This window comes from Ornithorhynchus anatinus, chromosome 3 (genome assembly GCF_004115215.2).
Source record: "Ornithorhynchus anatinus isolate Pmale09 chromosome 3, mOrnAna1.pri.v4, whole genome shotgun sequence".
NCBI classification, from domain to species: domain Eukaryota; kingdom Metazoa; phylum Chordata; class Mammalia; order Monotremata; family Ornithorhynchidae; genus Ornithorhynchus; species Ornithorhynchus anatinus.
This window is the reverse complement of record NC_041730.1, coordinates 129,242,635-129,267,421: the sequence shown is the minus strand read 5'-3', so window position 1 is coordinate 129,267,421 and position 24,787 is coordinate 129,242,635. Positions and strand designations below refer to the sequence as shown.

Here is a 24,787-nt window from a genome sequence, read left to right as displayed (position 1 = left end):
CTCCAGCTTTTCCGATCTTATTCTCTCTCTAACCCGCTCTGGCCCACCTCAGCTTCAAACTGTATCTCACTCTTGATGCTTACCACCCTAGACCCCCTAGCTCATGGAGTTACCCCAACTTGGAAGTCCCTTCTTCCATGATTTTCCAACTCTCCTCATCTTTAAAGCCCTTGAAAAATCCCACCCATTCCATGAAGCCTTCCCTGATTAATTCAGTGACAAACCCCATGCTTTGCACCTTTATAGTGAGACTGTAAGCCCCTTTTAGAGACAGGGACTATGTCCCAACTGACTTTGTTGCATCTACCCCAGAGATTAGTTCAGTGCATGGCAAGTAGCCGCTTCAAAGCCTTATTGAAGGCACATCTCCTCCAAGGGGCCTTCCCAGACTAAGCCTCACTTTTCCTCATCTCCCACTCCCTTCTGCAACACCCTGACTTGCTCTCTTTGTTCTTCCCCCATCCAGCCCTACAGCACTTAGGTGACACATCTTTATTTTTTTTTATTTGCATTGATTCTGTCTCCCCACTCTGTAGAGTGTAAGCTCACTGTGGAGGGGGAATGTCACTGTTTATCGTTGTACTTTCCCAAGTGCTTAGCAGAGTGTTCTGCACACAGTAAATGCTCAATAAATACGACTGAATGAACTGAATGAATGAGTAAATGAATGCTAAAACATACCATTATTATTAGTAGTATTCTTTAATTTTTTCCACGGCCCTCATATGTCACAGGTGTATTTTTTAATACATCATTTATATATTTATCTGACCATTCAGTTACTTTATCAGCTGCCTTATCCTGATACTGTATTTTTTTAATACATTATTTATATATTTATCTGACCATTCAGTTACTCTATCAGCTGCCTTATCGTGATACTTCTGTCTCAGATCGGCCGTAGGAACTTAGAAAAGACGACTTCATTTGAGGATTTTCCAGTCCTTTGTCTGGCTCCCTGCCGGCTCCCATTTTGGGGAGACTCAAAGCTGATCCCTGAGTCAGGGTCAGGACAGCTATGGGAGAGCACCAGTTAACCCAGCTGGTAGCACTATCTTCCAGCTAGATAGACTCTTGAACCAATCACAAGACTCTCATGAGTACAATAAATTCATCCATGCTATTTATTGAGTGCTTACTCTGTACAGTGTACTATCCTAGAGGGGCAGCATGGCGTAGTGGATAGAGCACAGGCCTGGGAGTCAGAAGGTCGAGGGCTAATCCCGGCTCTGCCACTTGTCAGCTGTGTGGCCTCAGGTAAGCCACTTCACTTCTCTGGGCCTCAGTTAACTCATCTGTAAAATGGGGATGAAGACTGTGAGCCCTTCGTGGGACAGGGACTGTGTTGTCCAACCCAATTTGCTTATAGCCACCCCAGCGCTTAGTACAGTGCCTGGCACATAGTAAGAACTTAATAAATACCATAATAATAATGATAATAATATTAAGCATTTGAGAGAGAACAATTTAATAGAGTTGTTAGATGTGATCCCTGAGTAGTAGCCTGACCTAGTGGAAAGACTGTAGGCCTGGGAGTCAGAAGACCTGGTATCCAACCCTGGCTTTGCCACTTTGTTATTATTATTATTAATCATATTTATTGAGGACTTACTGTGTGCAAAGCACTGGACTAAGCACTTAGAGTACATTATAACTTGCTGCTTGTGAGACCTTGGGCAAATCACTTAAATTATTTTGGCCTCAGTTACCTCATTGGTAAAATGGGGATCCAATACCTGTTCTCCTTTTCCTCTTAGATGTGAGTTCCATGTGGGACAAGGACTGTATCTGATCTGATTAACTTGTATTTACCCCAGAGCTAAGAACAGACCTTGATGCTTTGTAAATGCTTAAAAAAACATACTATTTATATTATTAATAATAATAATGTTGGTATTTGTTAAGCACTTACTATGTACCAAGCACTGTTCTAAACGCTGGGGTAGATATAGGTTGTCCCACATAGGGCTCATAGTCTTCATTCCCCATTTTACAGATGAGGTAACTGAGGCACAGAGTAGTTAAGTGACTTGTCCAAGGTCACACAGCTGACAATCGATGGCGCTGGGATTAGAGTCCATGACCTCTGACTCCCAAGCCCGTGCTCTTTCCACTAAGCCACGCTGCTTATTACTACTACTAAAAAAAGAGCTGACAATCTACAAACCACAAAGTATATGTCTGTTGAAGTTGAAACCTACAATTTATAGCCAATCTAGAACAGTGATGATCAAAATTACTCTTTGAATTGGTTAAAAATGTTTAGGCTTGGGTTGTCTTTTGAATTTGAGCTTTGCTTTGTGCAGATCCTGTTGGTTAATTTCTATCAAGACCACAAAACCAAAAGAGGAAGGAAAAATAATGTGGAATCAACTGTGGCTGGGAAAGGTATTTACTTAATTAAAGCATTTCCTCCGTGAGTCTTTTGGTTGGGAAAAAGGAAGTGTGTTAAATAAATGCTTTTCTTTAGAGGAGAGGAGCAGGTTCACACTTTGACTATAGGTTGATGGTACTGCTAATAGGCAGGATCCATCACAGTTTTTTAGGCTCTTTTATTACTAGTAGTAGTAGAATGATATTTTTTAAACTTTTACTGCACATCAAGTACTGTTCTTAGCTTTGGGGTAAATACAAGTTAATTAGATCAGATGCGATCCCAGTCCCACATGGGGCTCACATCTAAGAGGAGAGGAGAAAAGGCATTGAATGCCCATTTTACAGATGATGCAACTGAAGCACAAATAATGTAAGTGATTTGCCCAAGGACACACAGCAGCAAGTTATATTGTACTCTCCCAAGTGCTTAATACAGTGCTTTGCACACAGTAAAGAGAGCAGAGAGTTGGCAGTTGCAGAAGGAGCCTGATAAACAGCAAAAGAGGTGCATCTGAAAATTCTCAAACATTTCCAATTTATTTCCAAACATCCAATGCATAGTAAACCCACTTTCTGCCTGCCGTGGATGCCACAGGAATCTTTTGCTAAGCAAAATGACCCTGAATTACTTTAGGGAGGCGAGCCGGTATTGAATCCCTTTTTTACAGATGAGGAAAATGAGGTCCAAAGAAGTAAAATAACTCGGCCAAAGTCAACCAGAGGACAAGTAGTGAATTGAGGATTAGAACTCACGTCTTCTGACTCCCAATCTTCAGCTCTTTTCATTAAGTCATGTTGCATACTCTATATGGAGTCCTTCTAAAGAGCAGCAGCATGGTCTAGTAATAATAATAATAATGATATGTATGGTATTTGTTAAGTGCTTATTATGTGCCAAGCACTGTTCTAAGCGCTGAGGTAGAAACAGGGTAATCAGGTTGTCCCACATGGGGCTCAGACTTGTAGTCCCCATTTTACAGATGAGATAACTGAGGCTCAAAGAAGTGAAGTGACTTGCTTAAGCTCACACAGCAGCTGAGTAACGGAGGTGAGATTAGAACCCACAACCTCCGACTCTCAAGCCCTTGCTCTTGCCACTAAGCCGGGACCTGGGAATCAGAAGGACCTGGGTTCTAATCCCAGCCCTGCCCCTTGACTACTCTCTGATCTCAGGCAGATCATTTAACTTCTCTGTGCCGGAGCTACCTCATCTGTAAAATGAGGATTAAGACTGTGAATCTCATGTAGGACAGGGACTGTGTCCAACCTGATCAGCTTGTATCTACCCCAGCGCTTAGAATAGTGCCCAGCACATAGTAAGCACTCAGTGCATATTGTTAAAAAATGTCACTATGATTTGCAATGTTTTCAGTTTGGAAGGAAGAGCTGCCTGAATCAATATGGCCAACTCCTCCCTGACCAGCAGTGTATGCATTCAACAATCTGTCTGAAGGTTACATAAGGAGTGTAACCAAGGCTGATTGATTCAGTTAGGAGTGGATGCACATCTGCAGTATAAACAATACTAATAATAACAATAATTGTGGTATTTGTTAAGTGCTTATTATGTGCCAGGTACTTTACCAAGTGCAGGGATAGATACAAGCTTATCAGGTTAGGACACAGTATCTGCCCCACATGGGGCTCACAGACTCATTCCCTATTTTACAGATGAAGTAACTGAGGCACAGAGAAGTGAAGTGAAGCCCAAGGTCATACATCAGACAGGTGGGAGAGCAGAGATTAGAACCCATGACCTTCTGACTCCCAACTCTCCCCTACCTGACTCCTCACTGGACATTTACAACAAGGAGAAAGTAATTTATGGGGCAGAATCATTCCCCTTGCCATGCTAGGGAAACTTCACTTCTCTCTTCTTCCTGAACTACTGACCTTCAAAGTACCACCCAAGATTTCTTGGATACAACCCTAACCAGGTCTAACCTGGGTTGATGGGAGCAGTAGTCAAGAGCTTAGTATAGTGCTCTGCACAGAGTCAGCACTTAATAAATACAATTGAATGAATGAATTCATAGTATTTATTAACCACTTCGTACAGAGCACTGTACTAACCACTGGAAAAGAGTAGACAAATGGGAATTATTCATTCATTCAATTGCATTTATTAAGCGCTGACTCTGTGCAGAGCACTGTACTGAGTGCTTGGGTCAGCACAATATAGCAATGAACAGACACAATCCCCACACATAATGAGCTTACAGTCTAGAAAGGGAGACAGAAAATTAAAATAAATTTGAAAAAATATGGAAAACTTCATGAGTTTTAGACATGGACCTTATCCCTTGAGGGGCTCATAATCAAGGAGAACATTCCTTTCACTCTCCATGGTGAAGAATCACCCGGGACCATAAGTATCTCTTTGCAATGTTTCCCTGATTTTCTCAATCAGTCATTCAATCCAACAATCACACTTATTGAGTGTTTACTGTGTTCAGAGCCCTGTACTAAAAACACTTGGAAATGTACTCTCTATGACTGATTGATAGATTGAATAGAATAGATTGGTAGACCTGGTCCTTGCCCACAAGTTACTTAGAGTCTTCTTGTAGACTTCCTTTCTAGTTCTAGGTTAGGTCTTGGATCTTCTTAGATCCAAGACTGAAGAGGCAAGATAACCTTTTCAAGCTGGCAGGTGAATCTAGCCTTGGGTTCTAAGTAAAAAAAAAAAGTCAGTAATGGAATGGTGTTTCTTCACTGAAATAGCCTTTTCAATGTGCCACGTGGAAGATCTCTGGGAAAAGTCCTAAGTAATTGTGTTTTGGAAAATTACATGAATATGGAAATTTCAAGGAGCAAAGGAGTGCAATCCTTGCAGGTTCGTTAGCTTCAAGCTGTTGGTCTGAAGTTTCAATGGCCCATTCGTTCCCTTTCAACCCTGTCTCATGTCTGGACTGTCTCATGTTTTGGGTTTTTTGTTTGTTTTTATTGATTATTGAAGGGGGGCAGGGATGGGTGCATGCGTGTTCATCCCATTGGATTGTATCCCTTTTTTCCAGCAAACCTTTGCACAGAGGTTAAGTTTACAAGAAGGAAGTATTTTCTCCCCGTTCCCAGAGGATGGGAACAGTAGCACTTTAGCTCGCCTCTAATTACAGCCACCATGACAGTTCATATGTTGTAGCAATAAAAGTAACCATAAACCTTACATAATCATTAAAGTTAAGCAAACAACCCCTCACTGTATCATAATGTACAGGTAGCTGCTAATAAACCAGAAACAGCATTGGGGCATTCAAGGAACATCTTTCCTTTCTCCACAGTTTCTTAAACAACTTCAGAGACATATTTTTATTAAGTATATGCAAGGCAGATGATCTTAAACCTCAAGAAGAGTGTGCATAATAATTGTGTGCTCTTCTAATGCTCTCTGAAGACCTATTCAGAGTCCATTCTGAAAGACAATAATATATCAAGAAGTTCTGTAAACTTCCTTCTAATGAACACATGCCAATTTGAGACCAAGAATTTCAGCCTCTAAGGACGAAATAACCACTGTTCTTAGTCTCTGGGTGTTTTGCTACTTTATTTCAGAGTGATTCAAAATCTAATTAAATTTCTAAACTCTAATGAAATTACAGAAGAAAAATCATTTAGGATTATATTATATACAATTACTCACAGCTGAAAATTACAGTTACCTTCTTTCACCAGGATGGGGTCTCTTGAGAAATCCTAGTTATTTATCCAACGTATAAATCTGACACTATTCCCACTATTTACAGGTCGGAGGTAAGAACCGAATTAATTAAACATATATATCCTGCACAGCACCTCCATGGCGGGAGGTTGATAAGAGAAACCTTGTTTGACGGAGCTCCTGTTTCCAAGAATGGGCAAGGAGGAGATGAGTCGAGAAAACGGCGTGTTTGCATTTCCGCAGCTGGCTGTTCTTTTCAATCAGAGTTTGTTAGGGTCGAGGACCATCACGATGTGGACTGAAATTCTGCAGTGTGCTGCATGAGGCAGACTGTGGGAAGGCCAGAGGCAAGAATTAAAGTAAGTTGGATCTTCCTTCATCTAATGGTTGTATCATAGGTCTCATCCCTTTGATCAGGCATTTTAATGAATCCGTGGTATTTATTGAATGCTTACTATGAGCAGAGTAACTGCGCTAAGCTCTTGGGAAAGTACAGTAGTATAGAGTTGGCTGACATGTCGCCTGTCTTCAAGGAGCTCACAGTCTAGAAGGGGAGACAGACATTAAAATAAATTTTAAAATTACAACTATTTACCAGATTTAACACCATGGCCTAGTAGAAGAGCACAGGCCTGGGATGCAGATGACTTAAATGTTTGAATTGAGGAAGAGAGAGAGAACTATGGACTGAATTAGGGAGAGGCAGGAGGCAGGGAGGTCAGCAAGGAGGCAGATGCAGCAGTCCAGGCAGGATAGGATAATCAATCAATCACATTTATTTAGTACTTACTGGGTGCAGATTCCTGAACTAAGTGTGTGGGATATTACAGTAAAACAAATTAATGGACCCAGTCCCTGCCCACAATGATAAATGCTTGGATTAGCGTGTTAGCAGTTTGGATGGAGAGGAAAGGGAGGATTTAAGCAAAGTTGTGAATGTTGAACCATTTGGTGACTTTAAATATGTGGGTTAAATGAGAGATGAGTCGAGGTTAATGGAAATGTGAGACGGAGTATGGTGGTGCTGTCTATAGTGATGGGAAAGTCGTAGGAAGGGCAGGATTTGTGTGGGAAGATGGGTTCTGTTTTGGATAAGTTTAGTTTGAGGTGACAGCGGGACATGCAAGTAGAGGTGTCCTGAAGACCGGAGGAAATATGAGACTCCAGAGAAGGAGAAACATTAGGGCTGGAGAGATAGATTTGGGAATTATCTCCAGAGAGATGGTGGTAGAAGTCATGGGAGCAAATAAATTCTCCAAGGGAGTGGGTCTAGATGGAGAATAGAAGGGGACCCCAAACTGAGCCTTAAGGGACCCCACAGTTATTAGCTGGGAGGCAGAGGAGGAGCCTTCAAAAGATATTTAGAATGAGTAGCCAGAGTGATAGAAGGAGACCCAGGAGAGGATAGTGTCAGTGAAGCCAAGGTTGGATAATGTTTCCAGGAGAAGGGAGGGCCCTATAATCAGATCAGACACAGTCTCCATTCCACATGGGGCTCATTCTAATAGAGAGGAAGAACAGGAATTTTATCCTCAATTTAGAGATGAGGGAAATGAGGCACAAAGTAAGTACCTTGTCCAAGACCACAACACTGGCTTTCCTGGGAACATTATCTTAACTTGGCTTCACCAACACTGTCCTCTCCTGATTCTCCTCTAATCTTTCCAGCTGCTCCTTTTCAGTCTCATTCTCTGGTTTCTCCTCTACCTCCAACCCTCTAACTTTGGGAGTCCCTCGAGGCTCAGTTTTGGGTCTGCTTCCAGTCTCCATCTACATCCATACCCTTGGAGAACTCATTTACTTCACAGCTTCGACTACCATCTCTACTTGGACGATTCCCAAATCTAACACTTCAGCCCTGACCTCTCTCCTCTAGACAGCTCTACTTGGATGTTCCTCTGACTCCTCAAATTTAAAATGTCTAAAAGAGAACTCCTTATCTTCCCACCCAAACCCCATCTTCTCTCTATAGACCACACCAGAATCCTCCCTGTCTCACAAGTCCATAAGCTTGACATTTTTCTTGACTCATCTCTCTCTCTCAACCCACATGTCCAATCTGCCACAAAAATCTCTTGGCTCTATTTTCACATAATTTCTAGAATCCACCCTTTTCTCTCCATCCCAGTTGCTACCACTGATCCAAACACATCATATCCCACCTTGACTACTGCATCAACCTCACTGACTTGCCTCATGACTCTTCTCTCACAAGTTCATATTTCACTCTACTGTACTATGTACTCTACTTACTGACTGGATCTTTTTTTTCTGAAAAAACATTCAGTCCCTATTTCCCCATTCCTCGAAAACCTCCAATTGTTGCTCATCCCCCCTCCCCATCATACAGAAACACCTTACCATTGGCTTTAAGGCATTTAATCATCTCTCAGTCAATGAATCGATAGTATTTATTGAATGTTTACTGTGCTCAGGGTACTGTACTAAACTCTGGGGACATTATAATACAATATAGATGGTAGACATGATTCCTCCTCACAAAGAGCTTAGAGTTTACAGGGGGAGACAGACAGTTAAAAAAAAAGATTACAGATATCGTGTTGATCTCTTACTACTACCCAACCCACACACTCCATTCTGCAGTCTGGCTCAGTGGATAGAGAATGGGCCTGAAAGTCAGAAGGTCACAGATTCTAATCCTGCCACTGCCACTTGTCTGCTATGTGATCTGGGGCGAGGCACTTCACTTCTCTGTGCCTCAGTACCCTCATCTATAAAATGGGGATTAAGACTGTGAGCCCCATGTGGGATAGGGACTGTGTCCAACACGATTATATTGTACTTATCCCAGAATTTAGAACAGTGCCTGGCACATAGTAAGCACTTGACAAATACCACAATTATTGCTATAATTTGTCTCCCGTGTTCTTAGTTCAGTGTTCTGCACACAGTAAGTGCTCATCTTTAACTCGAGACTTCCCTCCTGGAGCCATGAGGAGTTTGGAAGTCACTCTCTAGTCATGACACATTGCATCTCTCATTGTTTTATAGTTGCTCTTGTTTTCTTAATTTTGCTTTGCATTTAATAATAGTGTTTATTAAGCATGGCGTTTAGTACTTGGATGAGACCAAGATAATAATAATTATGGTATTTGTTAAGCACTGATTACGTGCCAGGCATTGTACCAAGCGTTGGGGTGGATACTAGCTAATCAAGTCGGACACCGTCCCTGACCTACGAGGTGCTCACAGTCTCAATACCCATTTTTAGACTGTGAACCTGTTTTTAGGCCGGGATTGTTTATACCTGTTGCCGAATTGTACATTCCAGGCACTTAGAACAGTACTCTGCACATAGTAAGCGTTCAATGAATACAATTGAATGAATGAATGGTACTTGCTAAGCTCTTACTATGTGTCAAGCACTGCTCTAAGCAATGCGATAGAAACAAATTAACCAGGTTGGACACAGTCCCTGTCCCATATTTGTCTCATACTCTTAATCCCCATTTTTTTTTTTTTACAGATGAGGTAACTGGCATGAACACGTTCAGTTACTTACCCAAGGTCAAACAGTGCTTAGTCCAGTGCTTTGCACTCAGTAAACACTCAATAGATACGACTGAAACAACAACAGACAAATGGTTGATCTGGGATTAGAACCCATGACCTTCTGACTCCCAGGCCCATGCTCTATCCACTACTACTGATGTGTATATATATATATATATATATATATATATATATATATATATATATATATCTATAATTCTATTTCTCTCCACTGATGCTATTGATGCCTGTTTACTTGTTTTGATGCCTGTTTCCATCCTTCTAGACTGTGAAACTGTGGTGGGCAGGGATTGCCTCTCTCTCTTGCTGAATTGTACTTTCTAAATACTTGGTACACTACTCTGCACACAGTAAGCGCTCAATAAATACGATCCAGTGAATGAATACAGCATGTCGCTTCTCTAATTAAGGTCCAGATATGTTAATTAACTTACCCAAGGTCACACAACAGGCCAGTAGCAGAACTCCTGACTTCCAGGGCCCAACTCTTTCCCCCGACATTGTCCTTTCTGCAATCCTCACCCTTCCCTCCTCTCTCTCTTATTCTTAGATTGGGAGCCCCTGGGGGCTAGGCACTGGGCTTGAATTAATCTTCCTCTACCTTTCCCTGTTGCTGAGCACGTTGTTTAGGTCACAGTAGGTGTTGAAGAGAAACTATTCAACGGCTTGACAGAGCTGAGTCTGGATGTTGTAAGGACTCAATTTGAAACCCGAATCCCCGGACACCATCTCCAATTCCCAGGAGCTGTCTGTGAGTTTCCTTCCCTTTAGAATCTGCTCCTCCCTATTTTAAACCACTTTGGACAGGGTCTCCTTAGCTATCTGTAGCTGACTAGAGGCTTGTGGTGGTGGATTTAGCTCAGCTGTTCGCTCCTAAATCATCTTAACACACATCCAGCTGCTTACTCCCCATATACCTCTTAAAAAAAAGAGGGTTAAAGTTAGTTTTGGTGGCTTAATTAGCTTATAAATTAATGGGTTTAACAATGGAATGTCCAGTTATGTTTTAATGACCCACATAGATATATCCTCTTTTGGTGACCTGACCATATTTGGGAAAATTTAGTAATGCAATACTGTCACTAACTTGGATCAAAGCCTTAGGAGGATCTATGTATTTATGAGCATAGACCCTCCTAAGGGTTTGATCCAAGTTAATGACAATATTGCATTACTAAATTTTCCCAAATATGGTTAGGTCACCAAAAGAGGATAAATTATAATAGAATATATATTATATTATAACAGAATATATTATATAATAGAATAGAATAATAATAATAATGTTGGTATTTGTTAAGCGCTATGTGCAGAGCACTGTTCTAAGCACTGGGTAGATACAGAGTAATCAGGTTGTCCCACGTGAGGCTCACAGTCTTAATCCCCATTTTACAGATGAGGGAACTGAGGCACAGAGAAGTGAAGTGACTTGCCCACAGTCACACAGCTGACAAGTGGTGGAACTGGGATTTGAACCCATGACCTCTAACTCCAAAGCCTATGCTCTTTCCACTGAGCCACGCTGCTTCTATGTATTTATTAAGCACTTACTATGTACTAGGCACCGTTTTAAGCACTGAGGTGAATACCAAGAAGCAGCATGGCTCATTGGAAAGAGTCCGGGCTTGGGAGTCAGAGCTCATGGGTTCGAATTCCAGCTCCGCCACTTGTCAGCTGTGTGACTGTGGGCAAGTCACTTAACTTCTCTGTGCCTCAGTTCCCTCATCTGTAAAATGGGGATTACCTGTGAGTCTCACGTGGGACAACCTGATTACCCTGTATCTACCCCAGCGCTTAGAACAGTGCTCTGCACATAGTAAGCGCTTAGCAAATACCAACATTATTATGACAAGCAAATTGGGTGGTACAATGTCACTTATCCCATGTGGGGCTCACAGTCTCAATCCCCATTTTAATGATAATAATGGTATTTATTAAGTGCTTACTTTGTGCTAGGCACTGTTCTAAGAACTGGGGTAAATACAAGCAAATCGGGTTGGACACAGTCCCTGTTCCACGTGGGGCTCACAGTCTCAATCCCCATTTTCAGATGGGTTAACTGAGTCAAAGAAAAGTGAAGTGACTTGCCCAGGTTCAGTCAGCAGACAAGTAGCAGAGCCGGGATTAGCACCATGACCTCTGACTCCCAGGCCCGGTCTCTATCCGCTACGCCATGCTGCTTCTTACATATGTATGTGTATATACATGTATCCACAACTATCATTTATGTATGTACAAAATTGTATTTAAACAATTAAACGATGTAAATGCATACACACAGAGTCATCAGAGAAACAGCATGGCGTAATAGAGAAGCAGCATGGAGTAGTGGATAGAGCATGGCCTGGGAGCCAGAAGGCAGTGTGGCTTAGTGAGAAGCAGCCTGGTTTAATGGAAAGAGCATGGGCTTGGGAGTCAGAGGTTGTGGGTTCTAATCCTGACTGCCACCTGTCAGCTCTGTGACTTTGGGCAAGTCACTTCACTTTTCTGTGCATCAGTTACCTCATCTGTAAAATGGTATTAAGACTGTCAGCCCCGTGTGGGACAACCTAATTACAAAAGAATCTAACCCAGTGCTTAGAACAGTGCTTGGACCATAGTAAGCGCTTAACACATACCATCGTCATTATTATTATCTTCATGGGTTCTAATTCTAGCTCTGCCACTTGTCTGCTGTGTGACCTTGGGCATGTCATTTCACTTCTCTAGGTCGTAGTTACCTCATCTGTAAAATTGGGATTAAGACTGTGAGCTCCACATGGGACAACCTGATTACCCTGTATCTACCCCTGCCCTGCACACAGTAAGCGCTTAACAAATTCCAACATTATTATTATCTGTAAAATGAGGATTGAGCCTGTGAGCCCCATGTGGGACAGGGACTCTGTCCAATCCGATTTGCTTGTATTCCCCCCCCAGCATTTAGTACAGTGTCTTGCACATAGTAAGTACTTAACGAATACCTAAATTATTGTTAATAATAATAGTAATAATGATATTCGTTAAGCACTTACTATGTGCCAAGAACTATTATAAACACTGGGGTAGATACAAGGTAATCAGGTTATCCCCCATGGGGCCCACAATCTTAATCTCCATTTTACAGATGAGGTAATTTAGGCACCGAGAAGTGACGTGACTTGCCCAAAGTCACACAGCTCATAAGTGGCAGAGCTGGGATTAGAACCCATGACCTCTGACTCCCAGTCCTGGGCTCTTTCCACTAAGACACGCTGCTTCTCTATTGTTATTACCAAAGTCATCTTGCCCAGTCAACTGATCTTCCTCTACCTGCTCCTCCTGAGATTAGGGAGCAGTGATCCTCCACATGGAGAAGAAAATTTTTTTGCCTAAAATAAATCAAATAATGGAGGGTGGGGTGGAGGGGCGAAGTGGGGTCTGGACAGGAGAGGGAAGAGAAAGGCAAGTCAAAAGATATGGGAAAGGGGTAAGCAACGAGATAGATGAGATCAGGGAGCAGTGAGCAAGCTGACACAGGAGGAATGAAGTGTGCAGGCTGGGTTGGGGTAAGAGATCAGTGAGGTAAGGTAGGTGGGAGAGAACTGATTGCGTGCTTTAAAGCCCAATGGGAAGGAGTACATTGTACATTCCAAGTGCTTAGTAAAGTGCTCTGCACATAGTAAGCGCTCAATAAATATGACTGAATGAATGAATGAATGGAGTTTTGTTTTGGGTTTATTTTTTATGCCAAGACCAACCACTGGAAGTTCTTGAGTGAGGAGAACATTATCTCTCCTCCTCCTCAGGCAGCCAAAGGAAGTATGGACTGGAGTGAGGAGAGACAGAAAGCCGGAAGGTCCACGAGGGGACTGATGCTGTAGTCAATGTGGAATAAGATATAAGTGCTGGGAGCTTACAAATCCAGGAGAAAAGACAGACACTAACATAAATTCCAGGCTGGCTGTACCACAGTCTCATCTTGCCTGATCCCTATTTTCTATTGATGTTGTCCTCAGAGCCTGCTACCCTCTGTCCTTCACATTTTCAAATAATAATTATGGTAATTAACATGCCCCTACTGTATGTCAAGAACTTAGTACAATGCTCAGAACAGTGCCTGACACACTGTAAGGGCTTAGCAAATACCTCTTTTTTAAAAAAAAAAAAAAAGTACTGTTTTGAGTGCTGGCCCACCTCCACCTGAACCCTCTGGGCAGTGGAGTGAACTATGGACTGGAGTGGGGGAGATGCAGGAGGTTGGGAGGTCAGAAAGGAGGCTGTTGCAGTAATCTATGTGGGAGAGGATGCGGTATTGTAGTAACGTGGTAGCAATTTGGATGGAGAGGAAAGGGTGGATTTTAGCAATGTTGCCTATCCCATGTCCACATCCTGCCTCTGGACTGGAACACTCTCCCTCCACAAATCTGACAATTATTCTCCTCTGCCTCAAAAGTTTTATGGAAGGCACATTTCATCCAAGAGGCCTTCCCTAAACTCCCCCTTTCCTCTTCTCCCACTCCCTTCTGGTTCCCCCAACTTAATAATTGTAATAATAAAGTTGGTATTTAAGTGCTTACTATGTGCAGAGCACTGTTCTAAGCGCTGGAGTAGATACAGGGTAATCAGGTTGTCCCACGTGAGGCTCACAGTCTTAATCCCCATTTTACAGATGAGGTAACTGAGGCACAGAGAAGTTAAGTGATTAGCCCACAGTCAAACAGTTGACAGGTGGCTTTGTTCTTCCCTCCCACCCAGCTCCACAGCACTTATGTACGTATCTGTAATTTTTTTTATGTTAATGTCTGTCTCCCTGCTTCTAGACTGTGAGCTCATTGTGGGCAGGGAATGTGTCTGTTGTTGTACCATACTTTGCCAAGTGCTTAGTACAGTGCTCTGCACATGGTAAGTTCTCAATAAATAAAACTGAATAAGAAATGAATCACATAAGCAAGGGACCAGAAGTGGGAGAGACAAAAATTAAAGAGAATGCAGTGTTGCTTAATGGATAGAACATAGGCCTGGTGGTCAGAAGGACTTGGGTTCTAATCCTGACTCCACCACTTGTCTGCTGTGTGGCCTTGAGCAAGTCACTTGATTTCTCTGTGCTTTAATTTCCTCATCTGTAAAATGGGGGTTAAGACCGTAAACACCATGTGGGACATGAACCATTCTGACCTGATTAGCTTGTATATGCTGTACCTTGTAATAAAGGGCCTGGCATGTTGTAAGTACTTATCAGATAGTATAATAATTCAAATTTTTTTTAAAGAAGAGTAAAAAGGTTAATTTGGTTGCAGGTGCACTCAATCAGTGGTGTTTATGGAGTACTGTGTTCAGAACACTGTAGAAAACACTTGGGAGTGTACAATTTGATAGAATTGGTAGATACTTGCCCTGTCCACTCTCTGGAAATTGTCTGTGAATAGGACAGATAAATAATGAGAGAACGAATAGAGAATCTTGAAGTCAAAGGTCAGGAATTTTTGCCGGATGCAGAAGGAAATAATTGGCCATCTGAAGTATTTGAGGAGGAGAAAAATGAGAGCAAAATGAGGCAAGTTTCCACTCATCATTATTTTGTTAGAATAAACACAAACAGCAGAATGAAGCTACAGAATCATTCCGAGTTAGAAGGGATCAGTCATTTTACTTTGAATATGATCTGTTTTTATGCAAGATGAGATATCGACATACAGTTACAGAGAAAAAATAACCATTTGGAGAAAGCATGGGAAATGAAAAGAATCATCTATGACCAACTCCTTCCCAGAAGTCTTCCTGTCACGTCCTAGTGGAAAGACCTCCCCCCCCCCCCGGGGAATCAGAGGACCTGGGTTCTAATCCCAACTCTGCCACTTGTCTGCTATGTGACCTTGGGCAAATCACTTTGCTTCACTGTGCCTCAGTTGCCTCATCTGTGAAATGGGAATTAAGTATCCAGTCTCCCTCCTACTTAGCCTGGGAATCCTATGTGGGACAGGAATTGTGTGTGATCTGATTAACTTGTATCTACCCTAATGTTTAGAACAGTGCTTGATGTATTGAAAGGACTTAAGCACTATAATGATAATGTTCTTGACACACAGTAAGTGCCTAATACAATAATAATAATGATGATGATGATAATAATACAGTAGAATTAGAAAGCAGTTTACAGTCTACGAGGAGGTTGATATATTCACCTTTCTCATTCCCTGCATGGTATCCTTCATCAGCATGTGTATCTATATGTGTAAATTTATTTCAACATCAATTATTTATTCTGACTATTCTGTTTGTAAATAGTTTTAGGTCTGCCTCCCTTATGGAAAGGGATCAAACCTTCTAATCCTAATGTATCATGTGCTTTGGTGGCAAGTTCATGCCAAGCCCATTACATTGGTCCTACCAGTTGGAGCTAAATACCATGACAACTCTTATCCTTGTGATTTGAGGCTGATCCAGGGGCTAGTGCCTGGGGGAGAGTGTTTTTGGGAAAGTTGTATGTATGTGAAGTGAGTAGGCGTGTGAGGTAAAGTCTGCATATGGTTGCCATATCTGTGTGTTAATGGAGGGTGTCTGTGGGGAGAGGTTTATAGATGTAAGGAAGAAGTGTACAGAGGCAGGTCTGGGTATGTGAGGGTTTTGAGGGCTGATTCATTCATTCATTCGTTCAATTGTACTTATTAAGCTCTTACTGTGTGCAGAGCACTGTACTAATCGCTTGGGAAACTACAATAGACAGTTCAGTGAAATTCCCTGCCCACAGCGATTTCATAGTCTAGAGGGGGGCAGACAGACAAGAATACAAATGAATAATAATAATGGTATTTGTTAAGCGCTTACTAGGTGCCAAACACTGTTCTAAGTGCTGGTGGAAAGACAAGGTCATCAGGTTGTCCCACGTGGGGCTCACGGTCTTAATTCCCATTTTACAGCTGAGGTAACCGAGGCCCAGATAAGTTAAGTGACTTGCCCAAAGTCACACAGCAGACAAGTGGAGGAGCAGAGATTAAAATCCACGACCTCTGACTCCCAAGCCAGTGCTCTTTCCACTAAGCCCCTTTCCACTAAGCCACTCTGTAAAATTACAAATATAAAATTAAGTGTTGTGGGGCTGGGATGGGGGCCAGAGGATGGCAGCGAGAGCATCTATGTGGGAGAAAGATATTTGTGCAGGGGGCATGTGGTTGAGGCTGCTGGGGAGAAGGCATAGGGGAGTGGGTGTGTGTGAGTGTATGTGAGTAGGAAGAGGGGGATGTTTGGGGGGAGTGTTTCCCATTGTCCTGTGGAAGTTTCTTTCTGTGGCCCTCTCATGAAAATAGCTCACAGAAAATACTGATTATGGAATCTACCATCTATGAGAAGCAGCGTGATGTAGTGGTGGGTAAAGCCCAGGCCTAGGAATCAGAAGGTAAGGGGTTCTAATCCCAGCTCTGCTGCTTTTTTGCTGTGTGACCTTGGGGAATTCACTTCTCTTCTCTGTGCCGCAGTCTGTAAAATGGGGATTGAGACTGTGAGCCCCACGCAGTAGAAGGACTGTGTCCAACTGGATTTGCTTGTATCTACCCCAGCACTTAGTACAGTGCCTTGTACATGGTAAGCACTTAACAAATGCCATTATTATTATTATTCCCCACTGCAAACATGAAGCAGCCTGGTTCGCATTTCATTATTACTAATAATTGTGGTATTTTTTACACTCCTACTATGGGTCAAGCACTGTACTTAGCACTGGGGTATAAACAAGACAATCAGGACAGACAAGGTCCCTCTTCCACCCAGGGCAAAGAATACATATAGAAGGGGAAAAAATATCTAGGCTGTCAGCTCGTTATCGGCAGGAAAAGTGTCTGCTAATTATGTCGTGTTGGACTTTCCCAAGTGCTTAGTACAATGTTTTGCACATAGTAAGTGCTCAATAAATACCTTCAATGGATTGAATAAACGGGAATTTAATCCTCATTCATTCATTCACTCAATTGTACTTATTGAGCCCTTACTGTGTACAGAGAACTGTACTAAGCGCTTGCAAAAGGACAATTCAGCAGTAAAGAGAGACACTGGATTCACAGTCTAGAATGGGGTAGACAGACATCAAAACAAGTAAACAAGCATCAGTAACATCAATATAAATAGATTTATAGATATGTATACACATCTAAACAAGTAAACAGGCATTAATATAAATAAATAGAATTATAACTATGTACATATGCACACAAGTGCTGTGGGGCCGGGAAGGGGGGTAGAGCAAAGAGAGAAAGTCGGGGCGATGTGGAGGGAGGGGGAGCTGAGGAAAAGGGGGTCTTAGTCTATTTGACAGATGAGGAAACTGAGGCCCAGATAAACTAAGTGACGACTAAAGTCACAGAGCAGGCCACTAGTGGATCCTGGATTAGAACTCAGGTCCTCTGACTCCCAGGCCTGTGCTTTTTCCACTAGGTCTTGCTGCTTCTCTAGTAGTAGCAGTATTTAGAAGCGTAAAATAGAATTGTAGGAGAGACCAACCAATATCGAGAGATGTCTTTTCCCGTGGGCTTTTCTATGGAATCATGAAAACTCTATTTTAAAATAATAAACAAAAACAAAGCAGGAAGTTTATTACTGGGCCCAGCTTTGGCATTATGCTAAGGTCACTTTGGCTATTAGTCGTTTCAGTACGGGAAAAACTCTTTAGTTGTACTTCACAGTGTGCTGCACTCCTTCCCACCTACTTGCCTGTTGCACTCTGGGCTCTGACAGTCATGAGGCTCATCCATCCTTCTCAGCAGTGACACTAGAGGAAAGAGTGTGGACCTGGGAGCCAGAGGACCTGGGTTCTATTTCTGACTCCACCACTTTCCTGCTGTGTGAGGATGAGCAAGTCACTTGACTTCTCTATTCCTCAGTTACTTCATCTGTAAAATTGGGGAAATATGGGTTCTCCCTTCTACTTAGACTGTGAGTCCCATGTGGGAGAGGGAATGTAATTCACAATGTATACTTATCCAACATTTTATATGGTGCTCTCCCAAGCGCTTAGTACAGAGCCCAGTAACTATTAAGGATTGATTACCTTGTAGGGGTTGGCACATAGTAATTACTTTATAAATACCACAGTTATTATTTTCGACAAGAGACTCCATCAACACCATGGTCATTTTTATTTTCAACATTTCTGTCATAGCCTTGGTTAAGAGCAAACTATAATTAAACATATCCTTATGCTTCACTGCTTTCTCTATATATTGTAATGTCTCTCTACCTCATTAGACTGTAAGATCTCTGAGGGAAGGGATTGTCTCCCACCTCTATTTTACTGTGTTGTTTTTTTTTTTTTTTAAATGACATTTGTTAAGTGTTTACTGTGTGCCGGGCACTGCTCTAAGCACTGGGGTAGATTCAAGGTCATTCATTCAGTAGTATTTATTAAGTGCTTACTTTGTGCAGAGCACTGTACTAAGCACTTGGAAATTAAAATTCAACAACAAATAGATGCAATCCCTGCCCAACAATGGGCTCACAGTCTAGAAGGGGGGTGACAGACTTCAAAACAAGTAAACAGACATTTATAGCATCAATATAAATAGAATTGTAGATATATACACATCATTAATGAAATAAAATTATAAATATGCACATATATACACAGGTGCTTTGGGGAGGGGAGGGGAGTAGAGCAGGAGGAGTGATTCAGGCCAATGGTGAGGGGTGGAGGAGCAGAGGAGAAGGGGTGCTTAGTCTGGGAAGGCCTATCATGTTGGACACAGTCCCTGTCCCACCGGGGACTCACAGTCTTAATCCCCATTTTAGAGATGAAGTAAATGAGATACAGAGTAGTTAAGAGACTTGCCCAAGGACAGTCAGTCATTCATATTCATTGAGTACTTACTGGGTGAAGAGTACTGCACAAAGGACTTGGGAGAGTACAGTATAGCCATATAACAGGCACATTCCCTGCCCACGGTGAGTTTACCATTTAGTTGGGAGACACATTAATAAAAATAGATAAAATTACAGATATGAACGCAAGTGCTGTGGGGCTGGGAGTGGGGATGAATAATGGGAGCAGGTCAGGGTAATACAGAAAGGAGTGGGAGAAGAGGAGAAGAGGGCTTAGTCAGGGAAGGACTCTTGGAGGCGATGGGTCTTCAGTAAGGCTTTGAAGGGGCGGGGGGAGACTAATTGTCAGATATGTAGAGGGAGGGTATTCCAGGTCAGTGGCAGGACGTGGGTGAGAGGTCACCGGTGAGATAGATAAGAGTGAGATACAGTGAGAAGATTAGCACTGGAGGAGTAAAGTGTTTGGGCTGGATTGTAGTATGAGAGTAGTGAGGTAGGAGGGGGTAAGGTGATTGACTGCTTTAAAGTCGATGGTAAGATGTTTCTGTTTGATCCAGAGGTGGATGGACAACCACTGGAGGTACTTGAGGAGTGGGAGAACATGTCCTGAATGTTTTTGTAGAAAAATGATCCTGGTAGCAAAGTGAAGTATGGACTGGTGTGGGTAGAGACAGGAGGTCGAGAGGTCAGCAAGGAGGCTGATAGTAACCAAGGCCGGATAGGATAAGTGACTGGATTAATGTGATAGCAGTTTGGATTCAGAGGAAAGGGTGGGTTTTAGTGATGCTGTGAAGGTTCCTCCAATCTGGCTTCTGTCCCCTCCACTCCACCGAAACTGCCCTCTCAAAGGTCACCCGTGACCTCCTTTTTGCCAAATCCGATGGCTCCTACTCTTTCCTAATCCTCCTCGACCTCTCAGCTGCCTTTGACACTGTCGACCATCCCCTTCTCCTCAACACCTTATCTCACCTTGGCTTCGCAGACTCCATCCTCTCCTGGTTGTCCTCATCTCTCTGGCCAGTCATTCTCGGTCTCTTTCACTGGCTCCTCCTCCCCCTCCCATCCCCTAACTGTAGGGGTTCCTCAAGGGTCAGTTCTTGGCCCTCTTCTGTTCTCCATCGACACTCCCTTGGTGAACTCATTTGCTCCCACGGCTTCAACTATCATCTCTACGCAAATGACACCCAAATCTACATCTCTTCCCCTGTTCTCTCCCCCTCCCTCCAGCCTCATATCTCCTCCTGACTCCAGGACATCTCCACCTGGATGTCTGCCCACCACCTAAAACTCAACATGTCCAAGACTGAGCTCCTTATCTTCCCTCCCAAATCCTGTCCTCTCCCTGACTTCCCTGTCACTGTGGACGTCACTACCATCCTTCGTCTCTCAGGCCCACAACCTTGGTGTCGTCCTTGACTCAGCTCTCTCATTCACCCCACACATCCAATCCGTCACCAACACCTGCCGGTCTCACCTTCACAATATCGCCAAGATCTGCTCTTTCCTCTCGATTCAAACTGCTGTCCTGCTGGTACAAACTCTCATAATATCCCGACTGATTATTGTTCATTCATTCATTCAATAGTATTTATTGAGCGCTTACTATGTGCAGAGCACTGTACTAAGCACTTGGAATGTACAGTTTGGTAGCCTCCTCTCTGGTCTCCCAACCTCCTGTCTCTCCCCACTCTATTCTTCATTCCGTTGCCCGGATTATCTTCCTATAGAAATGCTCTGGGGATGTCACTCCCCTCCTTAAAAACCTCCAGTGGTTGCCTATCAATCTTTGCATGAAACAAAAACTCCTCCCTCTTGGCTTCAAAGCTCTCCATCTCCTTGCCCCCCTCCTACCTCACCTTCCTTCTCTCTTTCTGCTGCCCCCCTCGTACACTCCGCTCCTCTGCTGCTCACCTCCTTATGGTCTCCCGTTCTCGCCTGTCCTGCCGTCGACCCCTGATCCACATCCTACCACTGACCTGGAATGCCCTCCCTCCTCACATCTGCCAAACTAACTCTCTTCCCCTCTTCAAAGCCCTACTGAGAGCTCACCTTCTCCAGGAGGCCTTCCCAGACTGGGCCCCCACTTTCCCTCTGCCCTCTCTCCCCTCCACCTTCTGCTCTTCCCCGTCCCCTCCTTTCAGCACCGTGCTCATTTGTACATATTATTTATTAGCCTATTTATTTTGTTAATGATGTGCATATCTCCTTGATTCTATTTATCTTGATGATGCTGCCTTGTTTTTGTTTTGTTCTGTTTTGCTTTGCAGTCTGTCTCCCCCAGTTAGACTCTGAGCCTGTTATTGAGAAGGGATTGTCTCTCTCTGTTGCCAAATTGTACATTCCAAGCACTTAGTACAGTGCTCTGCACATAGTAAGTGCTCAATAAATATGAATGAATGAATGAATGAATGAATGAATGAAAGGTTGAACTAACTGGATTTAGTAGTCCAGTAAGCTTGAGCCAACAGGATCTAATGATGGATTGAATGTGTGGGTTGAATGAGCGAAATGAGTCAAGGATAATGTCGAGGTTATGGGCTTGTGAGACAGGAGGATGGTGGTGTCAGCAACAGGGATGGGAAAGTCAGGGGAAGGACAGAGTTTGGATGGGAAGATGAGGAGACCTAATTTAGGCATGTTAAATTGGAGGTGATCGTGGGACATCCAAGTAGAGATATCTTGAAAACAGGAGGAAATGCGAGTCTGCAGGCAAAAAGAGAAATCAGGTCTGGAAGATGTAGACTTGGGTTTCATCTGCATAGAGGTGGTAGATGAAGCCATGAGTGGAGCAAGGGAGTTCTCCAAGAGAATGGGTGTAGACTGTAATCCAGAACTGAACCTTGAGGGACTCCCACAGTTAGGGGGTGGGAAGCAGAGGAATAACCCACAAAAGAGACTGAGAATGGGAAACAGTGGCATGAGCAAGGGCTTGGGAGTCAGAGGATGTGGGTTCTAATCCCAGATCTTCCACTTGTCCGGTGTGTGACCTTGGGCAGGTTGTTTCACTTTTCTGGGCCTCAGATTACCTTGTATCTACCCCAGTTCTTAGAATAGTGCTTGGCACACAGTAAGCACTTCCAAATACAATAATAATAACGAGCAGCCAGAGAGATAGCAGGAGAACCAGAAGAGAATGGTGTCAGTGAAACCAAGTTTAGATAATGTTTCCAGGAGAAGAGGGTGGTCCACAGTGTCCAAGGCAGCTGAGAGTCCGAGGAGGAAATGGCAGAGTGGGATTAGAACCCAGGTCCTTCTGGGTCCCATATTGTATCCACTAAGCCACACTGCTTCCCAAGCACTTAACACAGTGCTCTGCACAGAAAAGTACTTAAAAAAAAAAATCACTGATCCATTGACTACTAGATCTTCAGAGCACTTTCATTTTCCTTTCTACACTTCGAATTAAGTCTATTGGGCAGGCGCGGTCATTGTTTGATCAACTGATTGTTTATTCCCATTTTACAGTCAGAGGCATTCAGAGCTGTCACGTGAGATGCTCAAGGTCAAAGCGACATACAGTAACAGCACTGGGAATGATCAACAAGTCTTTATCACTCAGGCTGGTGTTTTATCTGTCCACAGCAAGCTTTCAAGTCATTTTTTTAAAAAAAGCCAGCTGATAAACCAAGATTCCCAGAAAACATAACCGTGGTATGTTGTTTATAATCCATCCCTCGGAGAGGCTATAAACATCGAATCTCCAATTTAAAAATAACAGGGCACTAAGCAACTTTCAGGATGTGGTGGGGCTTCCTCCCTGTCACAGGGGGTGACTTAACTTTTGTCCTTCTCTCATTGCCGGAGGACGATATTAGTGCGGAGGTAAATCAGTCTGTGTGTGGAATGCACCACCGTCTTGATGGCAAGGATGAGCTTGCTTCCTGAGAGCCTAAGGACTTTCTTCTTATTCCTAAGTAAGTAGTACCGGCATCGTTCTATTTCTCTGTGGAATTAAGCTCTTAAAAACCCAGAATGCTTCTAACTGTAGTTATTTTGATCATGCTGGGTCTCTTTCATTTCCCCATGCTTTCTCAAAATGGTTCTCATTGTTCCTCTATAACTGAGCGTCGGTATCTCATTTTGCATGAAAACAGATGATTTTCAAAACGAAATGACTGATCCATTTACAAATCAGAGGGGCTCTGTAGTGTATTTCTGCTACCTGCCTTTTTTCTAACAATATAACAGAGAGTGAAATCTTCCCTTGTTGTGCATTAAGTTTAAGAAGCAATTGCTAAATTATGAGTTATTTTAGAAGCACACAACCTTAACTTTATGATAGGAACCCCATTCCTCTCACCCTCTTTCTGTATCAACTGATTCACTTGGGTCTGCACCCCAAAAGCAGTTTGATATTCACCCATATTCACCCTCTCCCCCACCCCAACATTTAGGTGCATACCCTTATACCCTGCCATTTTCCTTAGCTGTAATTGATTTTAAGGTCTGTCCGCCCTTCTCGGCTGCCAACTTCTTCTGGGCAGGGATTGAGTCTACCAACTCTTTTGTATTTACTTTCTCAAGTACAATACTTGGAGTATTGTAGAGCACAAAGTACTGTGCTTTGCACAATGTAAACACTCAATAAATACCACTCACTGACCGAATGATAAGGTTCTGTACTGTTGTGTTATTTTAACCACAATGACCCTAAGTTGCTATTTCACAAATCAGTGAAAATTGGCTCCCTAGAGTGTAAATACATGTGGAGACATACTGACTCCTCATAATTAAAATAAGGCATGTTTGCTTTACTTCTTAGAGCCAACAATATGCTCTCAGATTCATTTCCTCTTCTTTCCCTAGACGGTAGGCAAATTATGCATTCGAATAAATCACCATTGTCTCCAAAACATAACGTTTGGATTTATTAAGTATCCTCATGCACGTAACAGAGCAGGGCACTGCAAAACACAAGTGTGGCAACACTGTATCTGTGTCTTAGTGGGAGAGAAACACAAGCAGCGTGGCTCAGTGGAAAGAGCCTGGGCTTGGGAGTAAGAGCTCATGGGTTCGAATTCCAGCTCTGCCACTTGTCAGCAGTGTGACTGTGGGTAAGTCACTTCACTTCTCTGTGCCTCAGTTACCTCATCTGTAAAATGGGGATTAACTCTGAGCCTCACATGGGACAACCTGATTACCCTGTATCTACCCCAGTGCTTAGAACAGTGCTCTGTATATAGTAAGCATTTAACAAATACCAACATTATTAATAATAATCATAAATAATAATCATAAGTTATTAAGCACTTATTATTTGCTAAGTCCCATACTAAGTCTGGAGTAGATATCTGACAGAGAGTTCAGACAAGGTCCCTGTCTCACACAGGGATCACAGTGTAAACTGGCCCAGGGAGAGAAGAAGGTATGAACTGGGATATAGGAGACAGAGACAGAGACAGGTAGTAATACTAATATTAATGGTGGTATTTGTTAAGCACTTACTATGTGCAA

General features: G+C 42.8%; 1 protein-coding gene across 3 annotated transcripts in view; it reads left to right on the top strand.

Moving 5' to 3' along the window:
• Nucleotides 1–22,915: 22,915 nt before the first annotated feature.
• The window catches only part of TMEM273 (transmembrane protein 273), a 66,485-nt gene continuing 64,613 nt past the window's right edge, over nucleotides 22,916–24,787 (top strand). Inside the window, exons 1-2 of one of the 3 annotated variants that reach the window (XM_029059234.2) lie at nucleotides 22,916–22,984; nucleotides 23,138–23,247. In XM_029059234.2, the coding sequence (XP_028915067.1) occupies nucleotides 23,193–23,247 (55 nt within the window). In that variant the 5' untranslated portion in view covers nucleotides 22,916–22,984; nucleotides 23,138–23,192. Of the gene's footprint in view, nucleotides 22,985–23,049; nucleotides 23,248–24,787 lie in introns of those variants that run through there. The other 2 variants (XM_039911624.1, XM_029059233.2) reach the window with 2 other exon arrangements.